This window comes from Myxine glutinosa, chromosome 11, assembly GCF_964187855.1.
Source record: "Myxine glutinosa chromosome 11, kmMyxGlut1.1, whole genome shotgun sequence".
NCBI classification, from domain to species: Eukaryota; Metazoa; Chordata; class Myxini; order Myxiniformes; family Myxinidae; genus Myxine; species Myxine glutinosa.
The window spans coordinates 66,710,900-66,738,662 of NC_136271.1; the positions used below are offsets into that span (position 1 = coordinate 66,710,900).

The window sequence follows — 27,763 nt, forward strand, 5'->3', positions numbered from 1 at the left end:
GGCAAACAAGTGTACCTTTGTGAGGATTGCTGAGAAAACTGAAGTCATTCCAAACTGCATTCCAAAAATTCCAAATGCAACTCCAAACCCCACGGTGTCCACTCCTTATAAAAATTCTTACAACAATACAATGTTTTCCCTGCAGTTAATGCAAATCCAACCCAATTAACCTCAAACCAAATTGTCTTTTCCTTGACAGTCCAACATTTTACCCTTAATTGATTTTTTTTTTATCTCAACACTCTCTGCCTCTCTCCGATTTTACAGATAGAGAGTCGTCTCTGCCTCTCTCCAACCACTGACCTACATGGATACAAGTAGCAATGTGGATTGCTGCAGATCACGCTCTGCCGTCACATTAGCTTGAGTATCCGGCATTAGTTGAGCAAACAAGATATTATATTGTTGTGGGAATGATCCTTGATGGTTAATAAAACTGCTTAACATAACAATAGCTGTTTCTGCGCATTTGCCTAGATTCTAGAATGAGCATAACGTAATTAATTGTGAGGTTAGATAGGTGTCGCTGAACGAAGAGTGAGATGTTTGTTTTCTCTACCCAACTGTTGTTTTTCCCTCTTCGAACCTCTGACTGGTTTTATGTTCGACCTTTGACCTTTTGACCTCAACACAATAGGCTTCTAGATTTTGATTGGTGAACCAATTCAGTGACCCAATATGCAAATTCTGTTCAAATATCGTCAATCAAATGAAAATTGATGATTTTATGTGATCTTGACGTTTAAATTATTAAGTAGTCTTCAACATATTGAACCTGGTGTTGGCTTAAGCCTTAATGGTTGAGGTGGCTGGCTTGAGTTCAAGCCCCTGTTATGCTGTTGAATTAACACCAGGTGGGTTGATTCAGCCTGCCATTCTTCCTAGGTCGGCAAAATGAGTGCCAGCTTAATGGGATGAATGAGCCATTTAGGTATCCTGCGTCAGAGTGGTGACCCGTCCAGGACTGTGCCCAATAGCCAAGAAAACTGCTTCTGCAGCCATATGCATCATGCCAATGCAAAAAGGAGTGGTCATCATCATCATCTTCTCCATATTATCAAAATTAACGTCTGTTGAAAATTTTCTGACAAAAGCACAAATGGTTGAAACTTTATGGCACACACACACACACACACATACACACACACACACACACACACACACACACACACACACACACACACACACACACACACACACACACACACACACACACACACACACACACGATTGCAAAACCTCGTCCCCCATGCATAAAGGCCAAATTAATAGGAATAGACAACGTATAGAGATGTTAAATCAGAACAACAGGTATAAATGAAAATTATCTTGCTCGACATGCAACTACTACACCTAAACAACTGAAATGGTACCAAATATTGTGATGATCAATGATCGCGAATCATTACATTATTTTTAGGTCATCGGGCCACTGTCAGCATGTAGATCTGATGTTGCAGCCAACAAGCGGTCCCTCCAGGGGTGGTGTGTTTCTACAAGTGTGCAGTTGTTAAACGCTGAAAACTGGCACTGTCAGTGGGTGGGGGTAAAGAATGTGTGGTTGTCATTCACCCCAAGCTATATCATTCTCAGTTAATGTACTGTTTCTGCCAAACACCTGCTCCATCAATCATTTCCTTTCTTAACCAGTGTCTGTTTGTGGACCACTCATGCAGTTTTTGTTTCTACTTGTCGAGGACAAGGTCTGTAATCAGCCAAATAGTAGAAGGAATCAACCTTGCACTGTCCATGGATGGTAAATTAGAGTTCATCCGAATCAGCTCTATAGGTGTTAGTGGTGGCACTGTGACGGAGTGTGTGCATTAGTGGTTGTACATTCTTTGTCCCTGTGGATACAATAATTCAACAACATTTCAAGAAGATGCACAGCTCATGAAAGTAAATTACAATTAACAACAATAAAGAGTAATCAGAGATTGCAGACCCTCACCAGGACCTGTTTTCAGTGGTTTTGAAGGATTTTGTGTTAAAACAAATATGGCGGCCGAACCACGTGCATAATGACGTCATCTTTTTTCTCTCCACCAATTTATTCCTAGATGATGCTCAAGAAATTTCATCTTAATCGGATGAAGTTTTGTACTTGTCCAATTATGACGTCCTAATGGAGGCACCGATGACATCATGAACATATTTTATTCCACATGGAGAGTTCTTTACAATGAGCCATGTCTGAATTTTTTCTATGCAGCATTTTTGGAGATATAGAGGTTGAAAAGATTTTCGGTTTTTCCAAGATGGCGCCCATACCACGTGACCTATGACATCATAATTATCATTAAAAAATCATACAGGTGGAGTTGCACCTATGGTAAAACTTTCCTGTCAATCGGACCAACAGTTGCAGATAAATCATATTTATTCTGTGCGGACAAACAGACAAACAAACAAATAAACGGACAGACTCAAATGCAAAACCCTCTCCTCTGGCGAGGGTAATAATGGTTATCTAGATATCTCACCTCATGATTGGCTCTCCAGTGCAATGCGCATGGTAGAAGGTTGTGTACCAGTAAGGTAGGAGTGCATACCGTTGGCTTATCGCTCGACGAATGAGCTCTGTGTTTTCCTCACCAAAGAGCCAGGGCTCCCGACGAACTGAGGACATGGATGAGTGGCCACGGAAAAATGGCTGGAAGGCCGAGGCTTGATACCATCTCACAAGCAGCTCAGGAGACTCAGGGTCTTTGAAAAATCCCCCAACATCAGCTGCAGGAATGGTGATAGCATTGCAGCCTTTCTCTTATAAAATGTCTATGTAGCAAAATAAATAGCCTTTCTAGATTTAAATAATTCTTGAGCCAGGTCACGTTTGATTTTTTTTTGCTGGAGTGTGAAGCAAGCATACTATATATTATTTGGCAAGCATAATACCCGTGCCAGGCATGATAAAACAGCTTTTCAAATTACTAGGTTTAGCTTTTTGACCCCAACTTCACACAATTAGGTTAATTAGTACCATTCCTGGAAATTATATCCTGTGAATTGTAGTCAAGGATGTTGAGTAATTGTTTTTTTATAGTGGAAACAATAACTCGATTGTACATCGGTGTTTATTGTTGATAAACACTTCTGCTGGGGTTGGTTTTTGAATATTTTTATGGCTACAATTGAAAGGGTAGAAATGTGTTTTCCCCTGTTGTCCAGTGTGGTTCTTAATTCGCCAACTGCCCTATTTTTCACTGTTAGAGTGCCAACACATCCTTTCAAATAAGTTACATATTCTTTAAAAAAAAAATAAAAAAAATTGCTGTTTGATATGAAGTTGTACAGTTTACAAAATAAATATGCATAGAAAGACAGTTTGAGTTTGACTATATATATATATATATATATATATATATATATATATATATATATATATATATATATATATATATATATATAGATATATATATACAGTATATACATACATACATACATACATACATACATACATACATACATACATATATATATACAGTATATATATATATATATATACACACACTATATATATATATTGTTGCGGATATGAGGACTGTATTTTTTTTATTGTGTGTATTATTATTATTGTTATTCTGCGCCTCCTGCCTCCGGAGCTGTGTAAAGGTCAAAGGGCCTCCCATATTTAGTCCATAAAGCATCCACACCACAGCTAATCATAGAATACCCCTGTTCGATAGCTTATATCTTATTATGTGTTTTAGGGTAAGGCTGTGTCTCCCATTAATTGAAATACTCCATTGCACCAGTGAAAGAGACAGATTCCCTTCATTCCCACTCCCAAAACTTCCATTCCCCCTTTTCGTCAATTGCCAACTGCATTTTGGGCGGTTTTCTCTTCATCCGCCATTGACCACGAGGCAGGGTTGGGGAAGAAAGGCGGGTCCCCACCTCGTCATAGAGGGGAGGAGTGAGTCAGCCCCACTCAACCAACCACGAACAAGGGGTTGGACTTGGAGAGGGTGTGGAGAGAAACATCGAGGAGGTTCGCGAAGGTTGAGGGGTGGGGCCTATATAACCCACAGGCAGGGCGTTCCCAAGGCAGACAAGGGAGATGAGCTTTGACGACAGAGAGACGAGAAGAAGTCCAGGGTTGAACTGCAGCTCGAGCCACCGAAACTGCACTCACTGCAGCTCGAGCCACCGAAACTGCACTTGCTGCAGCTCGAGCCACTGAAACTGCATTTGCTGCAGCTGGAGCCACCGAAACTGCAGCCACAGCAGCGTGAGGCCTGGACGGCAGTTTGGAGCAGGGCCGCGAAGGAGCGGCGGCTGCCCACGAGTCGATCAGCTGCAGAACTAATTGGACCTCCCTATCCCGCCAGCCATCCACCAGCCACCCACCTGCCATCCCTATCATCATTCCCCGTGTAAGTGTGCTCGTAGTCTGTCTTTTGTCTTGTCCCTGGGTAGTAACAATAAGTCTGTATAAGCTAGTATTTTCACTGTGTCACCTGCGTCTCATGTGCTTGTAAATAAACGTGACTGCTGTCTTTTTGCTTATGTGTGTGAATAGTAAATAAATTTAGTAGTATTTCCAAACCTTTCTTTGCCTTCGTTTTCCTCTTTGCATTCGGTCGCTTTAGAGTTTTCCCGATTGAATAGCGGTGGCGCGATCCAGCCAAAGTTTGGGGCAAATCGGGTATTAGTCGGGGAATAACTGTTCGGTCGCGGTAATACCAACCGCTCGGTAAATAACATCTTTAACCGCGTCCGTAACAATATATATATATACAGTATATACAGTATATATATATATATATATATATATATATATATATATATATATAGATAGATATACAGTATATATATATTGTTACAGTTGCGGTTTAGATGTTACTTTGGGCTGAGCGGATGGTCCACCGCAACCGTTACAGGATCCCCAATTGGCCCGACTCCCCCAACGTTGACCAGATCGCACCACAGATATTCAATCGGGAAACCTCTAAAGCGACCGAAAGAGAAGGAAGAGAGAAGAAGACAAGAAGACGTACAGAAGAGTAATTTGATTTATTATTTACACATATAAGTAGGAAGCAAGCAGTCACGTTTATTTACAAGCACATGAGACGCAGGTGACACAGTGAAAATACTAGCTTATACAGACTTATTGTTACTACCCAGGGACAAGACAAAGGACAGACTATGAGCACACTTACACGGGGAATGATGATAGGGATGGCAGGTGGGTGGCTGGTGGATGGCTGGCGGGATAGGGAGGTCCAACTAGTTCTGCAGCTGATCGACTCGTGGGCAGCGGCCGCTCCTTCGCGGCCCTGCTCCAAACTGCCGTCCAGGCCTCACGCTGCTGTGGCTGCAGTTTCGGCGGCTCCAGCTGCAGCAAATGCAGTTTCAGTGGCTCGAGCTGCAGCAAGTGCAGTTTCGGTGGCTCGAGCTGCAGTGAGTGCAGTTTCGGTGGCTCGAGCTGCAGTTCAACCCTGGACTTCTTCTCGTCTCTCTGTCGTCAAAGCTCAACTCTCTTGGGGGCGTCTCTCATGGGTTATATATAGCCCCGCCCTTGAACCTTTGCGAACCTTCCCGATCGCTCTTCCTCCGCCCTCTCAAACCAAACCCCTCGTGCTCGGTTGGTTGTTCGGGGCTGGCTCACTCCTCCCCTCTATGACGAGGTGGAGACACGCCTTTCTTCCCCAACCCTGCCTCGTGGTCACTGGCGGATGAAGGGAAAACCGCCCAACATGCGGTTGGCAATGCGAATTGCAATTGACGAAAAGGGGGGAATGGAAGTGTTGGGAGTGGGAATGAAGGGAATCTATCTCTTTCACTGGTGCAATGGAGTATTTCAATTAATGGGAGACACAGCCTTACCCTAAAAACACATAATAAGATATAACTATTGAACAGGGGTATTCTATGATTGGCTGTGGTGTGGATGCTTTATGGACTAATTATGGGATGCCCTTTGACCTTTACACAGCTCTGGAGGCAGGAGGCGCAGAATAACCAATAATAATAATTCACACAATAAAAAAAATATACAGTCCTCATATCCGCAACAATATATATATATAGATAGATATACAGTATATATATATATATATATAGATAGATATACAGTATATATATATATATATATATATATATATATATATATATATATATATATATATACAGTGGAACCTTGACTTACGAGTTTAATTCGTTCCGTGACCGAGCTCGTAACTCAAATTGCTCGTATCTCAAATCAAATTTCCCCATTGAAATGCATTGAAATGCTATTAATCCGTTCCAGCCCGCCAAAAACCACACCAATTTTTTTAAAAATATACAGTATATATAAAAATATCTCGCGCTTTATATTTCACCTGTATGCAGCATACAAGTTGGCAGGATGGCCTGGACTGGAGGTACGCACACTTGACTCTAAACTGTCCAGCCTGGGTTTGAATCCCGACCCAGCTATAACCTGTCATGGGTGAATCACAGGCAGGGTGATTCATCAATGTGTGTACCGCTAAACTGGGCGCCCCGTTTGCGTCCCATTAGTTGTTGGATGTCAAGGATCTCACCGTGTTTTCCACAAAGAGAAGGCGAGCTATCGCCGGCACTCTGAACAAGTTGTGGCCTGGCATGCTCTTCTCCTCTGCCGTTATATACGTCCTCCTCGGCATCTTTTTCCAGAAGAGCCCTGTCTCATCACAGTTGAAGATTTGCTGGGGGATGTATCGTTCGGCTTCTGTCAGTTCGGCAAAAGTTCGGTTTATCGACTCCTTCTGCTTCAAAATCGTACATATCGTAGAAGTACTACGATAGCTGCCCGATATTATGAATATTCCCAATATCCCAATAAACAAATAATAACAAGAAAATAACCTGATCTATTTATTGAAATAAAACATTCTCATGTTGGTCAATTTTTTCACCCACTGTGACTCTCGCGTCAATCCTGCCATTTCCAACCACATTTCCAGCAAGGATGACGTCACTATTTCACACCTTTCTTTCCTTGAACAGCGGGAGTCCTCCATGAGATGCATTCCGATGTAAATCACTTCAAATCAACTTTCTCAAACTTAACTATGATAAATCTGAAATAATCGTATCATCTTCCTTCGAACTCAGAGCACACCGACCAGTATACATCAAACATTGGATTCATATTTCCACAGACCTCCACCACTCTGTTAAATCCTAAACATGCCCAATGGGCAATCCCCTCTGCTCAGGGCTGCAAAATGCTGGATTCTAACCTTCCCAAACACAGCTCTTGTCCGCCAGGCTGCAAATTCAAAGCATTTTCAGTCCCCCTTTTTTTCCATACACTAGCCAGTGTAAGCCAGCCAAACATAAACAAAGAGGTTCCAGCGAGCTGTGACCTCCATAACTCTAAACAACTCCACTGGCACTTTTTAAAACAAACTTTCCCAGTCACTTACTAAAATAAAGTGCAGCTCTTGTCCGTAGATATACGTTAACCAAGATTACATGAGACTTGACAACAATAGTACTGCCCCGTGGAGCAAGGCATCAGAGACAACTCCCCTCCACCTTGACTTACCCCAGGTAGAATTTGGCTACCTACAGAGAAAGTACCTGCACAACACATTTACAAACCAATTCGTCCCCTCGTATTAGGGGACATCACAAATGTTCCACCACAATTCACAGCAGGTGACCACCCACCTGCCTTCTGTCGAAGTCCAGTTCAATTTTCTGAGTTTCCATTCACAGACAGACAGACAGACGAACCCCCAACGTACTAACAGGATGGTCTCACAGAGGCCATTCCATTCAAATCTGTAGGCTGCCACGATTCTTCCCGCCAGGACACACCATCATAGTCACCATAGTCACACGACATGTCAGCAGACACAGTGAATGACATTCGACACCATAACTGACACCGCAGACACTGCTCCTCCTTGATCCATATTTGCAGACGCAGTCAGACACACCCAGTCGGACAGACAGACTGGCTCCACATTACAACTGCAAACATCCGAAATGACAACAGCTAACACCAAATATTTATTGTCCCCCTTTCAGGGAAGTCAAATCAACCACCATTAAAGCACAAAACAGAAAACGACCATATACTCAGAGTATATACCATATACTCAGAGTGAGACCCGAAAATCAAGCAGACAGACCGACAATCGAACCTGTCTTTCGACACTGCCGAACGACAAGTCTGCAGACACTGAGGGAGTGACTTTCGACCCCCAGTAAATACCGCGGACACCGCTTTGGTCCGCACCTGCAACTCCATCACGCGCCTCCAACTTCTTTTTCGGCGCATCGATCAACACAAATGTACCGACGCATCTTATATTCTACACATTGCTATCCAACCTTTCGCCACAGTCTCATCACAAACAATGTATCTCTCGCGGCATGCATGGCAGGAATCACACTCGCATTGCACCAACATGGAATTCGAGCACATTCCATAGTTGCGAAAATATTGTGCTGGACAAGACATTATTATCATCGACTTGCGCTTTCACACGCATGGCAAAGTCCACGGATGTACAAAGTCAAAGTGCCCTCTCCCTTAATTGATCCACACTGTACCTCGGCACACATCCTCAGATAATTAAATACATGTTTTAATCCAAGCGTGCATCCTCGCACCCGCTCCACCATCATGTACACTCAGCACCCATAAATGGCACACGCCAGCATCACATGTCATTCTTGCCTTCATTCAACGCATTCTGCCATCCCAAGTCGGCCAAATACAAGCCCCGGCCATGCCGTTGAATAAACACCCAGTCGGTTGACAGCCTATCATTTTTGACTTTTACTCCCATTCTCCCTTGCTACATCTGGAGAGCCGTTAATGTGGGGATGTAATTGAACACTTGTTTTAAAGCCCTGTCTACACATGTTCTCCATAACATACTCATTATTCCCTGCCAATTTTCCCCAGCAGACTGAGTCGCACATGGCATCTCAAAATCTAAACTGATACCTGCGCTTTTCTGATTCCAGTTTAATTTATCCTTCTCCAAAAATCACATAAACATTTCCTATTTCCACATATAAGAAATAACCAATATCTCCCTTGAGATACAAAACAAAACGCTTCCAACTCTAGCATCCCAAAGTCTTCCTTGGAAGCATGCTCGACAATGCAGCACTGCTTCCACTCAGCACACAACATACATGTGCTCACTCCAACACATCACTTCAAGCTACCTCATCACTCGCATTGTTCACACACACGAATGCGTCTCCTGCTTGTGCACAGCATGGTCCGCATTCCTGTCTCGATTCTGTCCCACCTCGCTGTTCCCCGCGAGGCAGCTACTCCGTTGCCCCGGTAACCTGCCTGCATGTCTCGGCTCGCGTGTTCACAGCTGGATTCCACACACCTCGTACATTATAATCCTCTCTGTTTTATTTCTCCAGATCTAACCTCATCTTTTGTCCAGAAAGAGCTAATACTTGACCTACCTATAGCATATTGTCAGAACTCCTTCCTTTGGGTAAAAACTGCACCGGATGTGCATGCCTTAAATCCTGAGACAGGACAAAGAAGGCCTTGAAGGGGGGGGGGGGGGGGGTTTATCAGATACACACATCCAGTGCGTAGCTTAACTTAAAATACTCATCGTCCTACCTTCCTTGGGCTAGTCCCTCCAGCGGGTCGAAGATCGGGCCGCCCCCCGATCTGTAATACCCTTCTCTTAACACAGTACTCACGCCGGAGTATTCTTAACACCAATATCTATTACCCATTCTTATCCTTATTCTTCCATATCCTTATAAAGGTGCAACCAGCCGCATCTTACCTGGCTCATTTTAATCCTTTATTCGCCTGACTCGGCCACCCGAATGCGTCGAATACACGCACTCCGTCTCCAGAACTCAAATCATTCTAGTTTACTTCAGATTGAGTATTACTCCGACATACCTTAATCTCCCTTAAGATATTTAATTAACGTGCACGGAACATTTTCCCGTCCATGCGCCCAGGCGATCGCTCCCAGCGCACGGCAGCACGACCCCCATTTGCAAGAAACAGCTCGTGATGCGTACAAGGCGCAAGGAAGCGCCCCGAGGCCATCCACCGAAAAATCCTGCCTTTTAGTTTACCGCGCCGATATTTCCCTAATCCGGTCCTCCCGCGGCGCTAACTCGCGGTCAATGCTTGTATAGCGCTTCTAACTTGTCTAACTTATCACCCATGCCAGGGCTTTCCTAAAGGGGTTCTCCCTTCTTAACTTAGCTTAACACTTATCCTGGCCATCCTCCTTGGGTCCCCTCCGTTAGTCCGCAGCCAGTACTTTCTCTGGTTACTATCAACCCCATCAACTCCATCTTGTCTCTAGACTGCCCTGCCTGGGAAGTTCTTGGCTTTATCAAGAAGTCCCCCCTTTTTGCTAACTGACCCCCATTTCTTGGTTCATCAATAGACAGCTTGTTACCCGAGCCAAATAGGCCTGTACTTACACACCAGATTCCAATTTGTTCGTGATCCAAGCACGGAACGACGAAATGGAAGACAGACAGCCTGAGTGAGTGAACGGAGCTCAATTTGGAAAGACCCCTCAGTATGAAAACTCACGTTAATCGAATCAGTGCTGGCCAGCCTCTCCGCTGAGTCCCCACAGGGTCTGCCTCCCAAATATCGCTCAGAGTCGGATCCCACTTCTGACACCAAAACTGTCGAGAACAGAACCATGTTCCACACCTTGAGTTCAAGAGATAACAAGATTTAATGATGAACCAATATCACAGCGCTGTGGAGGGTGTAAGAGTCATACTATTCACAGACGAACAGCATGGCCACATACACTCCTGAGTTCCTTACAGAAAGAACTTCCTTATATACTTGCAGAGTGTGATAAAAATCTCCGCTAATTTTGGCAAGTTTCAGCAGTATAATACACAATGGGGGAAACGTTGACCAGTACCCCCACCCTTGTCCTATCTTATTTGGCATGAGCAAAGGGCAAGATGCAGGAGGGAGAAAGAGCACCGTGACATTCTCAAAACTTATCTTCCATGTTGGCTTTTGGTCAAGGACAGACAGACGCGTTTTCACTAGGGGTCTAACAGAGCAAGCAGTTTCACTATCTTTCTACATTTTTTGGCACAGTTGGACAATAAAACATAGTTCAAAACAAGAGGGAACATAGTAAGCTTAATCCTTTTCACAAAGCAACCATTATTAAATGCAAACCACAATTACATAAGGCACAATAAAAGGCATGATCTCGACATATATATATATACAGTAGTGACCCCTAATTCCGAACGCCCCTCATCTCGAACTACTCTAATTCCGAACCGTAAATTCGAGAAAATTTTGTCCCTAATTCCGAATGTATTTCTATAACCGAACCGCCAACATAGCGTTCGCGTGTTTTTTCCAGTGCTGAAATTAAAGAACTGTGCTTCCATTGGTCTAAAACACAGGCCATTGTTGAAAAGTGGCACCCTAATAAAGCAGTGGTTAACAGGAGCATTAACTTGTTCAGTGACAATGTGATTGACCACTTCAGAAAAATTAAGAAAAGTCGCCAACACCAGGCAACTTTGGAGAGGTGGTTCTCTAAAGAAAGCAAGCCTAGTGAGCCCCAACCCTCTACAAGTGGTGTTAAGAGACAAAGAGAGCAAACACCAGAAGCACAGTCATCTGATGTTAGCTTGGAAGGTGCCTCACCTTCCAAGCAATAAAACCCTCTCCCTCCTTCCTCCTCTCCAGCTTCCACATGCACCATCAGAACTCTCCACTAAGGTAAATGCAGTTATTTTCATGTGAGTACATTTATTTCTTGTTTTTATTATTATTATTATTTGATATTTAGGGCATTTACTCATCTTATTTTACCTTGAATCATGTGTATTTGCAGTTAACAGTGTCTTGATAATGGGTTTTTGGGGTCCAGGAACGGATTAATTCACTTTCCATTATTTCTTATGAGGAAAATAGTTTCTAATTCCGAACTTTTCCCAATCCGAACTGCCGCTGGAACGAATTAAATTCGGATTTAGAGGTCCCACTGTATATGTATATATATATATATATATATATATATATATATATATATATATATATATATATATATATATATATTGTTACAGACGCGGTTTTAGATGTTATATTGACCGAGCGGTGGTGTATTACCGCGTCCGAACAGTTACTCCCCGATTAGAACCCGATTCCACCCGACGTTGACCAGATCGCACTGCAGATATTCAATCGGGAAACCTCTAAAGCGACCGAAAGAGAAGGAAAAGAGAAGAAGACAGAGTACGGAGGAAGAACAGATTTATTATACACACACAAGCAAAAAGAAAGAACGACCAAAATTATTTACAAGCAATGGATGGAAAAAGCAGTCACACAGTGCATCGTTAGCTTATACTATTCATTTTACTTAACCCCAAGACAACGAGTAGGACAGACGACGTTCACACTTACACAGGGGATATTGCAGGCAGGTAGGGCTTGAGGTGGATTGCTGGAGAGGGAGGCAAGGTCGGAGGCAGCAGCTCTCAATTCCTCGCGGTTTTGGCGGGAAAACCCTCCGTCGCGTATCCGCTGCTGTAGACGTCATGCGCTGGCTCGGCACACCTGCTCCTCTCCTTCTGGTGGAGCCGTCTCCCTCCTTTCAGCGCGTCTCTCCAAAGCTGGTTCCCTTTCCGAGTACCTCTCCTCTTTGGCTTGGAGCGTTTCGCATCTCACCGCTCCTCTTGGTGTCGCCTCTTCGCTCATCTCCCAGGTCATCTCGTGAAGCAGTCCCTTCCAGTCGCTTTTATAACTCGGGGCGGAATCAAGCCGCCGGCTGCGAGGGCACGCCTACCGGTTCGCTCACCGCGGTGCTGATTGGACATGCGACCCTCTGGCTCACTCCTCCCCTCTATGACGAGGTGGAGACACGCCTTTCTTCTCCGAGATTAGCACATGGGCAATGGCGGCTTGCGGGATTGAACACAACTCGCACCCTTTTGAAAGGAACTTTGGAGAGCGGAGATGATTTGGGGAAATTGGAAGGGCCTACGCTTATTTTGTTTGATACAATGCAAAGTCAATCTAGTGGGAAACACATATTTAGCCTACATAGAATAAGGAAATACACTATTTAAAAAGATATATCGTGGCCTGCGTGTAAGTTTCATGGAATTAACTAGGAGGACGGCTGCAACCATTATTTACATTACCAGGGTGTTTACCATACTTTTGTAACGTTCACATTGTAACGTTTTCACATTCGTTACACTTCCTCCAAAATTGTTACACTTCTCAAAAAACTATTACACTTCTCAAAACCGTTGCAGTTTCGGTGGCTCGAGCTGCAGTTCAACCCTGGACTTCTTCTCGTCTCTCTGTCGTCAAAGCTCAACTCTCTTGGGGGCGTCTCTCATGGGTTATATATAGCCCCGCCCTTGAACCTTTGCGAACCTCCCCGATCGCTCTTCCTCCGCCCTCTCAAACCAAACCCCTCGTGCTCGGTTGGTTGTTCGGGGCTGGCTCACTCCTCCCCTCTATGACGAGGTGGAGACTCGCCTTTCTTCCCCAACCCTGCCTCGTGGTCAATGGCGGATGAAGGGAAAACCGCCCAACATGCAGTTGGCAATGCGAATTGCAATTGACAAAAAGGGGGGAATGGAAGTGTTGGGAGTGGGAATGAAGGGAATCTATCTCTTTCACTGGTGCAATGGAGTATTTCAATTAATGGGAGACACAGCCTTACCCTAAAAACACATAATAAGATATAACTATTGAACAGGGGTATTCTATGATTGGCTGTGGTGTGGATGCTTTATGGACTAATTATGGGATGCCCTTTGACCTTTACACAGCTCTGGAGGTAGGAGGCGCAGAATAACCAATAATAATAATTCACACAATAAAAAAAATATACAGTCCTCATATCCGCAACAATATATATATAGATAGATATACAGTATATATATATATATATAGATAGATATACAGTATATATATATATATATACAGTATATATATATATATATATATATATATATATATATATATATATATATATATATATATATACAGTGGAACCTTGACTTACGAGTTTAATTCGTTCCGTGACCGAGCTCGTAACTCAAATTGCTCGTATCTCAAATCAAATTTCCCCATTGAAATGCATTGAAATGCTATTAATCCGTTCCAGCCCGCCAAAAACCACACCAATTTTTTAAAAAATATACAGTATATATAAAAATATCTCGCGCTTTATATTTCACCTGTATGCAGCATACAAGTTGGCAGGATGGCCTGGACTGGAGGTACGCACACTTGACTCTAAACTGTCCAGCCTGGGTTTGAATCCCGACCCAGCTATAACCTGTCATGGGTGAATCACAGGCAGGGTGATTCATCAATGTGTGTACCGCTAAACTGGGCGCCCCGTTTGCGTCCCATTAGTTGTTGGATGTCAAGGATCTCACCGTGTTTTCCACAAAGAGAAGGCGAGCTATCGCCGGCACTCTGAACAAGTTGTGGCCTGGCATGCTCTTCTCCTCTGCCGTTATATACGTCCTCCTCGGCACCTCGCTCATGTTTTTCGACGATTGCGTGTTTTATATCCAAGCACAAGTTTTATATAAAACACGACGATTGCGTGTTTTATATCCACAAGTTGTGGCCTGGCATGCTCTTCTCCTCTGCCGTTATATACGTCCTCCTCGACACCTCGCTCATGTTTTTCGACGATTGCGTGTTTTATATCCAAGCACATCATCCTCTTCTTCTTCTCAGCACTGCACTTGCCACTCACTTTCTTTGGCCCCATGGTTAAAACTAAGAAATTTTCCGAAATAACCAAAATGCGAAAAAAAAAATGCAGCGCTGTACGACAGAGATACGTACTGTACGTGCACGGCAAGATAACCACGTGACCAGAACCCACCTGGCGGCGTGAACTCAAAATAACCAAAATGCGAAAAAAAAAATGCAGCGCTATACGACAGAGATACGTACTGTACGTGCACGGCAAGATAACCACGTGACCAGAACCCACCTGGCGGCGTGAACTCGAAATAACCAAAATGCGAAAAAAAAAATGCAGCGCTATACGACAGAGATACGTACTGTACGTGCACGGCAAGATAACCACGTGACCGGAACCCACCTGGCGGCGTAAACTCAAAATAACCGAAATGCGAAAACTAAAATGCAGCGCTATATGACAGAGATACTGTACTTGAACGGCAAGATAACCACGTGACCGGGTGGCGAAAGCTCGTAACTCGGACCTCGGCTCGCATCTCAAAGCAATAAACCGCCGGAGCGACGGCTCGTATCTCGAAAAACTCGTAAGTTGGGGCACTCGTAAGTCAAGGTTCCACTGTATATATATATATATATATATATATATATATATATATATATATGTATGTATGTATATATATATATATATATATATATATATATATATATATATATATATATATATATGTCGGATTGAGACTTAGAACCTGGGACTCAGAAGACTCAGAGAAAAGGAGCAACGGATATATTTATTAGAACTCGATTACACAAGCTTGCGGGGAGCAGGTGTCACAGGAAGGTTCACATGGAATGACCAACACTACAACAAGATGCTCTGAAATAATTCGATTTAAACTTGCTTTATATAAGGAATATCGGGTGTGGTTTTGGCTCACAAGATACAGAGACAGAATGGGCTCATTGGCCCTCCCACCATAGTCCCATCCTGTTGTTCAGTTAGTTAGAGGAAGCTCATCAAGGCCATTCATAGTTTAACTCAGATAAGGAGATGGTCAGCCATATGTGGCAACATGTTTACAACTTTCTGTATAGAAACCTTGGTTGGGAAAGTACAAAAGGGAGGGGACACTCGTAAATGTGTCAGCCCACAGGATATTGGCAAAGTCTAGAGGGAGGCAGAGAGATAACAGTTACCACCAAGGCCAGGGAAGGAGTACGAGAGATTGTGCCCACACAGGCCAAGGGCTCACAGGCACAGAACTCCTTATTAGGATATTACACATCCTTAAGGCACAAGAAAGGACTAAGTATTATAAAGAGTACAGCAATCAGTCAAAACAAAACATATAATTGGTTATACTTGGTAATTGGTAAAGCAGCAAGGATATACAAAGGGGGAGGGGCATTACAGCTCCCTACATACCGCCCTTTTGGATCTAAGATACAAAGTTATCTACGAGCCAATCAAAGGCCTTTATTTCAACCAAAGCAGAAACAAAACCAATTAGGAAAATCATTCAACATATCACGCGAAGGCAGCCCAGTAAGCATGTCCCGTACCCAAAGCACCACACATACTCAGTAGGATGATTCGCGTCTGTATGTGAGTATACAAAGTATACAGTGTATAAGTCCGTAAAAGCAGGGTGATCAAATGGCATAAAAAATCCACCAAGAGAGGTGAGAGAAACAGTGTAAAGGGTTCACTAAACGTAACGTACCACGCGAATGCAGCCCAGTGAGCATGTCCCGTACCCAGTACCGCACATCGCACTCAGCAGAATGATCCGCGGGTGTGTGGGTGTAAGTGGGTGTAAGTGGATGTATGATGTAAGTCAGGTGTAGATGGGTGTATGAGGTGAGACCGTAGAGGCATGAAGATCGAATAGCGCGTCAAATCCACAACGAAGACCTCTGGTTCCACCGGGGTCCACACCCAGGAAGATCTCCCGACCCACCCTTGGAGCACAGAGGTGCGGCCAGGACTCCTCCCCAACTGGAGCTCGCCCAGGCTTCCCCAAGTGAAATCCTTGTAGATCTTCAGCGCTCAATCGATATTCATGTTCATGAGGTCTCTTACATGCTGGTGATCTGGGGAAGACACAACATCGTCAGTATCAGGTGGCTCAAACCTATGGCCATAAAATAAAGCATAACGGTCCAAAGGAGGGAGAGCGACTTCCTTTGGGTCAAAGTCGAGATCGTCCGAGGCGATGCTGCTTGCATCGCTGCTATTCCTGGACGAATTCGTAAAGCAATCAGATTCGGAACTCAGAGTATCTCCACGATCGAGTTCCTCTCCATCCGGGCTTGGGTTTGCAGTTGGGTCCAAATTCCGGACTGGGTCAGTGGCGTTTGACTCACTGTGAGCTTGTGAGACATAAAGGTGAGCTCGTGAAACATAAAGAGGCAAGGCCTGCATTGAGACAAACATCAGTCGGGGACCCTGGCAAGTGGCCCACATCATCATTGGTAACATCATCAGCGACATTATTCTCAGGTGGGGTAGGCCTGCGGCGACGGTGGCCAGCAACAGTCACAGCCTTACACATCGAGAAAAAACGAGAGGAGTCCCTTAGGAACTCGTTGACGTCTGCATGCGACGTGTTGGGGCCCAGAGTAATCGGCCTCCTGGCAGCCTGAAATGCTTCGAGGTCCGCAAAAGTGTAATCAACATCATTATCGGTAATATCAACAATGGAAGAACAATCTTCGGAAGCGGAGATCTCATTGTCGCGGCCCAGTGGCTCGTTCGGGTCGTCGTTCCAGGATCCGCGGTCTGCAGTCACGTCGACGGCCGGTGTGTCATCTGGACCCGCGGTCAGCTTTTTGAGCATCACCATGGCCTTTTCTGTTGTCGTCTTCAGTGTCCATCCTGTGGAAAACTTTCTCACACACGCAAGGACTAAAGCCTTGATTATTACACAACTGACCACGATTCCAAGGACTATTGCCAAGGCGGTCAGTACCCACTTTACTATCGTACCTGTCCACCCTTTGAACCAGTCGGTAAGCCACTGGTGGGAGGCTTCCCGATCCATTCGATCCCTTGTCAATGTATGAGCGCTTTCCCTTAACCTTATAATAGCAGCACTGACCGACCCCCTGTGAGGGATCAGGAATAAAAGTGCAACATCTACCCTCAATTATCCCACATACCCCTCCTCGTTCTGCCAATAGCATATCTAACGCAACCCTATTTTGCATAACCATTGTACGCAGGTGGACAACTGTGTCCAACATTTCGTCATGTGCTATAGCGGTGGCGTTGGCCACACTTTCTAAGATTAACGCAATTTTGTCAATGCGGTAACTGCTCATGACCGTCCCAGCCCATGGGAAGAAGAAACTAACGGCCTTCTCCCAATCGGCGCCATGTAAGGTGGTGGTACCGTCGTCGTGCCAATAGGTGCTTCGTTGTGTCCTTATGAGTGCGGGGGTTTTATGCAAGTGTTGTCGCATTTCCATTTCTGGGAAAACTGATCCTAAATAGCAAATTCCTCCCCAATTATCAGGTAAATACGGGTAAGCTTTGTTCCCGCATACAAACATGGTCCCGTGTGGGGCCACTAAATGAGTGGTCATGCAAGTGCGACGGTCTGCGATAGTGTTTGTTCCGTTTTCCCCTTCCCATGCCAACTGGAGGTGTGTGAGGTTATGTAAGGGCGAACTTGTAACATTTACTAACAGCATGTGTTTCCCTTCCCTAGGGTCCGCGAGGAGGGTATCTCTACACACGGATTTACCTACCATTATTTGGCCCTTTCCTTCTAAGCAGAGGGCCCCCTTAGCCGGCTTAACCCAAACCGGCGCCGGACGTTCCTCAAAGTGTTGGGGCTGGATGGGGGGCGAGTACTGGAAAACTCGTTTACACGCGGTTTCGTCCGAACCTTGGCTTGTCAGGGTTGTACTAAGGCATTTGGTGTCTAGTGGCTTCGAGCACAAATCATTGAGTGATAGGGGTAACACTACCATTGGTATTCCTGCTGTGCTGGTGCGGGGAAGGTGCATACACATCCAACACCGTGTCCTATTCTGTAATGTGGCCATATGCCGTGCGACCTTCCAGTATGTGTTCTCCTCTGGCTTCCTTCTTACTTCCTGGGCCGGCGGAGTTTTAATGACGTAAGCGGCGCAACTAGGTCGTAAGTAGGGTGCAGTTCCATTTGGGATTGTCGTGCGAGGGGGCCATATTCCACATTCAAGTATCATTGTTGTATCCGGGCCAATGGGGGTATAATGCAACATGAGGGTAGTATTCTCAATGCCCTTGCCCCATCGATATCCTGGGGCATATCGGCTGCTTATGTCCCCATATGTTCCATTTTCCACTTTCCTAACCTTAGTCAGGACTAGGCGTGGTCTTGTCATGCGTGCCTGTGGTGTCTCATTGTGTACCACTATAGCTTCCACCCATCTTACAGATAACCACTTAAAGCTCGTTTCCAAGTTACAGCAATTCACCGCTATTTTGTCTCCCCAGCGAGCCGTTATATACTTGACGGGGTAGAGGGGAAATGCTGAATAATTGTCGGGTCCTGGGTACTTGGGGAGGTCCTTTCTCGATAGCTCAAAGTGCAAGAGCCTATCCTTGGCAGGGGGTTTGCGGCAGCTGCCCAGAATTCCCATCATCATGACCGTCATCGCCGCCCTTAGGAGACTGTGGTGCCCTAGACGGTGCATTGTCTTCAGCAGTGTGGGGTGTGGTGTCTGCAGCAATGTGAGGTGCGGTGTCTTGTGTGGCTTGTGGTGCGGGGATGGACAACTTACAATGGGTGGCGTGGATCCACGAAGGTTTACCCTCGCAGAAGACTGCCGTCGGTGTGACCAGTAGCACCTGGAATGGTCCCTTCCACCGTGGCTCCAAAGCAGCCTTGCGGGTGAAGTGCTTTACGAGCACCCAGTCGCCGGCCTGGAAGTCGTGGATGGCGTGGCCTATTGGTTCAGGCAGCGCCTCTCGTACTCGAGCATGGATGCTGCGTGCCACATTGGACAAGCCTATGCAAAATCTCAAAAGCATGTCATCCATTACTGGCAAAGCAAGGGTGGACATGTCTGTTGGTGCTGAAACGGGCAAGCTCATAGGTCGCCCCATTAATATTTCGTGGGGGGAAAGGCCCGTAGTGCGACCCGGGGTGGAACGGATGCTCATCAACGCAAGCGGGAGAGCCTCTGGCCACCTCAAGCCTGTGTCTGCGCAAAGTTTCGCTAGTTTATTCTTTAATGTCTTATTCGTTCGTTCCACAAGTCCCGATGACTGTGGGTGGTAAACGCAATGGAAGGACTGTTTAACGCCCAACGCCTTCAGGCTGCCCTTGACCACCTGCGCCGTGAAATGACCCCCTTGATCTGACGAAATTATCTGGGGAATGCCAAATCTGCACATAAAATCCCTTACGAGGCGCTTCGCTACTGTCAGGGCATCGGACTTGACGCATGGGTAGGCTTCGACCCATTTGGTGAATGTATCTACGATTACCAACACATAGCGAAACGACATGCTTGGTTCCAATTCTGTAAAATCGAACTCGATAGTTGCGAACGGCCCACTAGGCGGGGGCCGTCCCCCATCATGTGCATGTCTCGGCGGCGCCCCTCTATTGTGTTGCTGGCAGACCACGCACGATCGGCACACTTCGGATACAATCCGCGACAGTCCTGGCGCTGCCCAAGTGTAGTTTATCTGTCCCATCACCCCCCTCTGGCACACATGACCATTCTGATGAGCCATGCGTGCCAGCCAAGGCAATAAAGCCTGGGGTGCTATAGGTTTTTCGTCAAGGGTCCATATTTCTCCTGGCCCGAGGCGTATCGCCCCTCGCTTGAGCCAGTCCTCGTGTTCGGCCGTCGGTGCAGCGTTCTGCAAATATATGATATCGTCCTTAGTTGGTGTGGCGGGTGGTCCCACAGTCGGTATGTCAGCTATCTGTGCGGCTGTCGCCTTTGCTCGTGTCACCATCGGCATGTTGCGTTCTATCTGTTGGTTGGCGGCCTTTCCTGCCGCCTCGTCCGCCCTTGCATTGCCTCGGGCAACGTCAGTGTCCGCCCTTTGGTGGCCACGACATTTAATTACCGCGATAGCGCGGGGAAGTAAAATACTTCGGAGGAGCCCTTCTACCAACGCGCCATTCTTTATCACTGAACCGGCAGATGTGAGAAAACCTCTCATCTTCCAGATGGCTCCTTTATCGTGGACTACGCCTTGAGCGTAGGCCGAATCTGTGTAAATGTTGACGGCAAGGCCTTCCGCCAAGCTGCACGCTCTGGTCAAGGCGCACAGCTCCGCCTGCTGTGCGGAAAATGTAGGTGGAAGACGCCCGCTTTCTACCGTTTCGCTATCCGAGCACACGGCGTACCCGGACAACAGGGACCCGTCCCATGCGCGCCTAGCTGATCCATCGACATAATATGTACAGTCGGGGTATTCTAAGGGATTGTCCTTTAAATCCGATCGCACCGTGGAGACTAGCTGCACAACGTTGGCGCACACATGGGGTTCGCCCTCCTCAGGGGTGGGCATCAGTGAGGCTGGGTTGAGTGTCGTGCAACGTTCGATCGTGATGTTGGCTGCAGTGATCAGTGTGGATTCGTATTGCATTAATCTAGTGTTAGACAAATGCTGTGTGCTTCGTTGTAACAACAGCGAAGTGACGCAATGCGGTACCCGTAGCGTTACTGGGTGTCCCATAACGATGTCCGCTGTTCTTTCTACTGCGTACCTGGCCGCTGCCACGGCTTGCAGGCACACCGGAAACCCTCGTTCGACCGGGTCTAACCTTTTACTGAAGTAGGCTACCGGCCGCTCCTTATCCCCATGGGTCTGTGTCAAAACTGACTGGGCGAAACCCCCCATGGCGTGAGTGTAAAGGGTAAATGGTTTCGCATAATCTGGGAGTCCTAATGACGGTGCCGTGACCAACGCCCTTTTCAGCCCGTCAAAACATCGCCTCAATTCCTCCGTCCATACCAATTCGTCCGAGGCGGTTGATTTGGTTGCCTCGTATAGTGGCTTAGCCAGCAGCGCAAAATCAAGTATCCAAGTGCGGCAATATCCCGTCATACCTAGGAAGCGCAGCAGTTGCCGTTGCGAGCGAGGGCGAGGCAGCTCCATAATAGCGGTCACCCGTCCAGCATCCAATTCTCGTTTTCCGTGCGAAATGGCGTGTCCCAAGTAAGTTACAACCTGCCGCACAAACTGAAGTTTTGGTCTGCCTACTTTGTGGCCTTTGGCCGCCAAGGCCTTTAATAGGGCCAAGGAATCCATTTCGCATGCCTCCTTTGAAGGGGAGCAAATCAACAAGTCGTCAACGTATTGCAGCAACGCTGACCCTCCCTTCAATTCCACATCCGCCAGGTCGCGGTGTAGCGCCAGGGAAAACAGAGTGGGGCTATCTGAAAACCCCTGAGGTAGTACTGTCCAAGTATACTGGCGCCCCCTATGGGTGAAAGCGAACAAGTATTGTGACTCAGGCGCGATGGGCACAGAGAAAAACGCAGAACAAAGGTCGATGACCGTGAAGTATGTTGCGTCCGGCGGGATTGACATCATGAGGGTTTCTCCGTTTGGAACTAGTGGGTGTATGCCCTGTATCACCTTGTTCACCTCCCTTAAATCCTGTACAAACCTCCATTTGTCCTTTGACGGCTTTTTCACTGGCAAAATTGGTGTATTACATGGGCTGTTAGTTTCCACGATAATTTTCTGTTCCACTAGGGATTGAATTACCGGTGCTATGCCTACGTCGGCCTCAGGTCGTAGCTTATACTGTTTTACATTTGGCAAGCGCATCCCCGGCTGCACTGCTATCACTAGAGGTTTGGCGTCTCGCATCCGTCCAACCTCACCGTCGCTCTTAGGCCATAAATTGTCTGGCACCTCCGCTAGGAGGTAATCTGACTCACCCGGGTCCGTCAGCACTGCCCTCATGGCATAGGTGCCCTTAGGAGGCAATTCTGTTGCTTCGAACACTCCATCCCTCCGTTGTGTCTTGAAGTCAATTGAAAACCCTTCGCCATTTTGGAGCCGTTTCAAAGTCCAGCGGCCTCTCTTACTCCGATAACCTTGTAAGGGAACTTCTCGTAACCGCCCCACCATCCAACCTACACTTTCCGGCGGCCACCCCTTGGCAGTAGTGAGGGTAACATGGGCGGCCGCTCCTTCGGGGTATTGGGTCAACGCCCGCTGACTCGAGGTTAGGACTGCCTCGATTCCTATTCCCTCACGGCCGATCCATATCCGTGATAAGTGTAGAGGCGTGCGCTCGCCCAACTTCTCCTTAACCTTCTCTCGATAATTCTCATCCTCGCCCATTGCATCATAGTACGCAGTGCAATGGGGTGGATTATCCTTTACGTTTTTTATCGAAATTTGGTGCAGTTGTAGCCAATCTCTCAGAACTGAACTGTCCAAACACACATTATCTATGATATGCGTCCAAGTAGCCAGAGCCCATTCGTCCAAGCGCCACCAATACACGGTGGGGCCGGGCCGAGACAATGCCGTCATTACCAAGTCGCGTTTAGATTCCGCGACGTCTACGAAAACTCCCTCCTCTGTACAAGAGATTTGACAGCCCAATCGGCACAACAAGTCCCGTCCCAACAAATTTGTCGGGGCGGTAGTGGTCATCAGGAACGCATGTTTAGCCTCCAGCGGGCCGCATGTTACTCGCACTTCCTCCGAAATAGGAAGCACTTGGGGTAAACCCGAAACACCCAGTATTTGAACGTTCCTCGCCGTGGGGTGCAAAGAGGGCAACTGCCCCTTGTTAATTGTGCTGCGAGTCGCACCCGTATCTACGAGAAATTCTAATTGTCTTCCCTCCACGTCCAACGTCACGGTTGGTTCCTCTGCCGGTGTCATGGTCAAGAGAGTACACTCCTTGGGCGACCCGCCAGCGTCCCGTCAATAGGCCCCTCTATTGTATTGGGGCGGAAACCCCTTACGAGCCTTTGGGCAATCACGTATCCAGTGTCCCATTTGCTTGCAATAATGGCACGGTTCCTGCGGAACTGGTGGTGCGGAGGGCATAGGTCGTCCTTCTACAGCGCCCCTTCCGCCCAGCCGGCATTCTGGCGGCCCCCACTGTGGCTGGTTTACAGGTTGCCATTGCGGCGGACCCCGAGGCGGGGCCCAGTTCCCCCTTGGTCCGTTCTGCATCCCACTATTGGGGGGTGGTCCAGGGGTTTGGAGAAGGGGTCTTGGTGGATACCAATTTTGGGGAGGGGGCCCTTGCACAGTCCAAGTTTGAGGGTTTTGAGGAGGGGGGGGGGGGGGAAGAGGGGGTGGTATTGTCCATTGTTGTTTTACCTCGTCCATATTAATTAGTCCAAAGTCTTCCTCAGTACAACCGTCGCAGTTTTCATTTTCGTGGTGGATCCACTCTCCGTTGGGGAATTGGCCCCTATAGAAAGAAGGCCAACAACTCCTCCTATGTTCCTCTAAACCTCGAACAGGCCCCCACTTCTGGCACTGTTCGCGTATGTAGTTCTGACTCTGACCCCCCTTCTTATTTTGATTAAATTGAGCCCGTTTCTCTTGGACCAACATTTGCAATATTTCCTCCTTAATATCCTTAATATCCTCTTGGACCAACTTCTCCTCTAAGGAGGAGCCCGGGCATTGTTCCAGCTTGTCGCATAATTCGTTGGTTGTCATTCCCTTCCAGCCGAAGAGGACGGACTGTACCTGTTTCTTTAATATCGGCCGAAGCCCCTCGATTAGATATTGATTTACCAATGGTTGGGGTAGCCCTCCCAGCTGCATCGGACCCAGTCCTCCCCAGCGCGCGATGGCCTTTTCTAACCTTTCTCGGTACTCTCCTATTGGTTCTCCTGGTTTTTGTTTTATGGCCCCGATTTTTCCCCAATCCGGACCCCCTGCTGGCAACAGCGCATGTTCGATGGCACCCAGCAGCCGGACCTTCAGTGCATCCCATTGCACTAGTGTTATCTGGGCCGCTCCTGCTGCCCTTGGATCGGCCGGCGGCCAGTGTGCTCTTAGTCTAGCCCTTTCCCATACTTTGGGTGGGAGCACGGATACTCCCATATGAGTTATGTCTCGATAGTCGCACTCGCCAGCTAAAAACCAATTCGACATGGTTGGCACTATCTGCCGTGGATCCTCAATAAGCAAATGTTGAATCCTTTCCCGCATTACCGTTAAAGAGGATTCTTTCCATGGTACCCTTTCTCGAACCCCATGACCTGCTGCGTCAACTCCGATAACTTGTACGGGGCACAATGTTTTCCTTCCCTCTATTTCCTGACATTCCAATGGGGTAGTTTGTGAGGTCCCTTTCCCATTACAGCCTACCAGTGAGGGGTATAACCCATCCTGTCCTATCGGTGGCGGGAACCCTGCGATGTCGGTCCCGTCATCTATTCCGTTAGCCCCGAGTTGTGCAAACGGTCTTCCCTGGCTCGGGTGGTTCTGGGGTATCTGGGGCGCGATGGTAGCGGGGTTATAGGGAGGTGGTGGCGGGAGCGCAGAAAGGATAGGTGGTGCCTGAAACCCCGGGACAGGGCCTAGGTCTGGGGCTGGGGAGGGTAGATTGGTCACTACTTCCCCTCCCGCGGGGTCTGGGTGGTCAACGAGCGACATCAGTCGCGCGTTGGCCTGCCTCTCTATTTCTTTAAGCGCTTCATCCTGCACTTTATTCGCCTGTTTCCTCAGACCCTTGAGTTTTGTTACCTCACCGGCCAAGCTGGCCTGTTTCGACTTTGCGTGTCGCTTCATTGCTTCTTCCTTCCACCAACCAAAGACTTTCCAATAGTCAGGCGGGAAGTGTTTCGTGGCCTGTTCCAACTTTTCTAATGCCTCATACAACGCGTCCAATTTTTCCAGCGCAAAAGACCCTCCTTCGGGCCACGGTTCACCTAAATCCTTCGTCAACGCAACCCTTAACTTCCCTGGTCTCGCAGCATCATAGCCATACCTCCGAAACATGAAAAATGCTGGGGTATTTCTAAGCGGTTCACCTGCCTTTACAATCTTATTACCCATCCTGTTCCCCATCCTAGGAAAATTTAGTTTACCGACGTAGCCTTGTACCCGTGAGGATCGCCCGCCTCGCGGTACAGCCGTCTACCTAACTCTGAGAGGCCCGCAGCCTTGTACCCGTGAGGATCGCCCGCCTCGCGGTACAGCCGCGCTACCTACTCTCCTGAGAGGATCGCCCGCCTACTCAGCCGTCTATCCTACCCTTACTGTACTTTCCTGGCGTCCTACGCCCATATAATACTTCTAACCTTACTTATAATTCCAACGTCTCCCGGGTAGGCCTCGGATCGGGACGCCGCCCTTATCCTTACCCTCACAACCCAGAGATCTATTACTCCTTATCCACGAGCGCCCAACATGGGGCACTTCCCCTTACGTAACGTTACCCTAACGAGTCCATAAACAGTTAGTTGCTCCGGGACCCAAGCGGTCCGTATTTAAATTTGGGTTCGTGGATCAGGTTTGAGCAGGGAACGGAACAAACGGCACCCGAGCAAGAGAGTGTGAGTTACAATTTGGACTGACCCCCAGGCTATAAAGGAAAAACAAAAGAAAACCACAGCTCACCTGACCCGGATCAATTGCCAGCTGGTCTCTCACCACTCACTTGCCTGGGACCGCGTCCCGGACTGCACAGACTGATCCCACCGCTGCCACCACTTGTCGGATTGAGACTTAGAACTTGGGACTCAGAAGACTCAGAGAAAAGGAGCAACGGATATATTTATTAGAACTCGATTACACAAGCTTGCGGGGAGCAGGTGTCACAGGAAGGTTCACATGGAATGACCAACACTACAACAAGATGCTCTGAAATAATTCGATTTAAACTTGCTTTATATAAGGAATATCGGGTGTGGTTTTGGCTCACAAGATACAGAGACAGAATGGGCTCATTGGCCCTCCCACCATAGTCCCATCCTGTTGTTCAGTTAGTTAGAGGAAGCTCATCAAGGCCATTCATAGTTTAACTCAGATAAGGAGATGGTCAGCCATATGTGGCAACATGTTTACAACTTTCTGTATAGAAACCTTGGTTGGGAAAGTACAAAAGGGAGGGGACACTCGTAAATGTGTCAGCCCACAGGATATTGGCAAAGTCTAGAGGGAGGCAGAGAGATAACAGTTACCACCAAGGCCAGGGAAGGAGTACGAGAGATTGTGCCCACACAGGCCAAGGGCTCACAGGCACAGAACTCCTTATTAGGATATTACACATCCTTAAGGCACAAGAAAGGACTAAGTATTATAAAGAGTACAGCAATCAGTCAAAACAAAACATATAATTGGTTATACTTGGTAATTGGTAAAGCAGCAAGGATATACAAAGGGGGAGGGGCATTACAGCTCCCTACATATATATATATATATATATATATATATATATATATATATATATATATATATATATATATATATATATATATATATATATATAAGCTTGGCTTGGCTCGCTGCGCTCTCCTCACCAAGCGTCGTTACTGAGGAACGGGCTTATTTTAGCTGAGGATAATGACCGTACCTGAGTTGCTGTGTTGTCATGATTTACACCAATCATAATACTAACAATTATTTTGCACAAATGTATTTGTTGTGTTTGTGATATTACCTTTTTTATAGGTAATTTAGGTTGAAGATTTAGGTTGAATGTTTTTTTTTCCAAGAAAGATCTTGGAGACGCGAGATCACCTCGCGAGATCTTGGAGACGACGTCACGGATTTTCGAAGCTCCACACGGTCTCCACGTTTTAAAAGTTAAGTCTGTTCACAATTGTATTTTGCCGAAACTGTGTTTATCTTTCAGTGTGTGAACCTATAGTGTGTCCCTTGGAAGTTTGTTTCTCTGTGTTTATCTTTCATAAATTAATCGTTTCTGTTTGCCGCGCCCCGTGTGAGGCCTTGCAGCCTCAGGCTTCCCCCGTCGAAGTTTGTTCCTTCCTTCGCTGCTTTTGCTAGGTTTTTTGATTTTCCCTTCTCCCCCAAACTTCACCGAACATCTAATCTTTGTCTAACGTTGTAACCCCCACCCCCCCCCCCCCCAAAACAAAAACAAACAAAAAAAACTTTTTTGTCCCTTTCTC

At 46.8% G+C, this 27,763-nt stretch overlaps 1 protein-coding gene across 6 annotated transcripts in view; it reads right to left on the reverse strand.

Moving 5' to 3' along the window:
• Positions 1-27,763, reverse strand: part of LOC137436728 (neutral alpha-glucosidase C) — a 105,159-nt gene that overhangs the window by 7,707 nt on the left and 69,689 nt on the right. For all 6 annotated transcript variants that reach the window (XM_068130769.2, XM_068130768.2, XM_078786732.1 and 3 more), the window contains one exon: positions 2,484-2,730. In XM_068130769.2, coding sequence (XP_067986870.2) covers positions 2,484-2,730 — 247 coding nt within the window. The remainder of the gene's footprint in view (positions 1-2,483; positions 2,731-27,763) is intronic.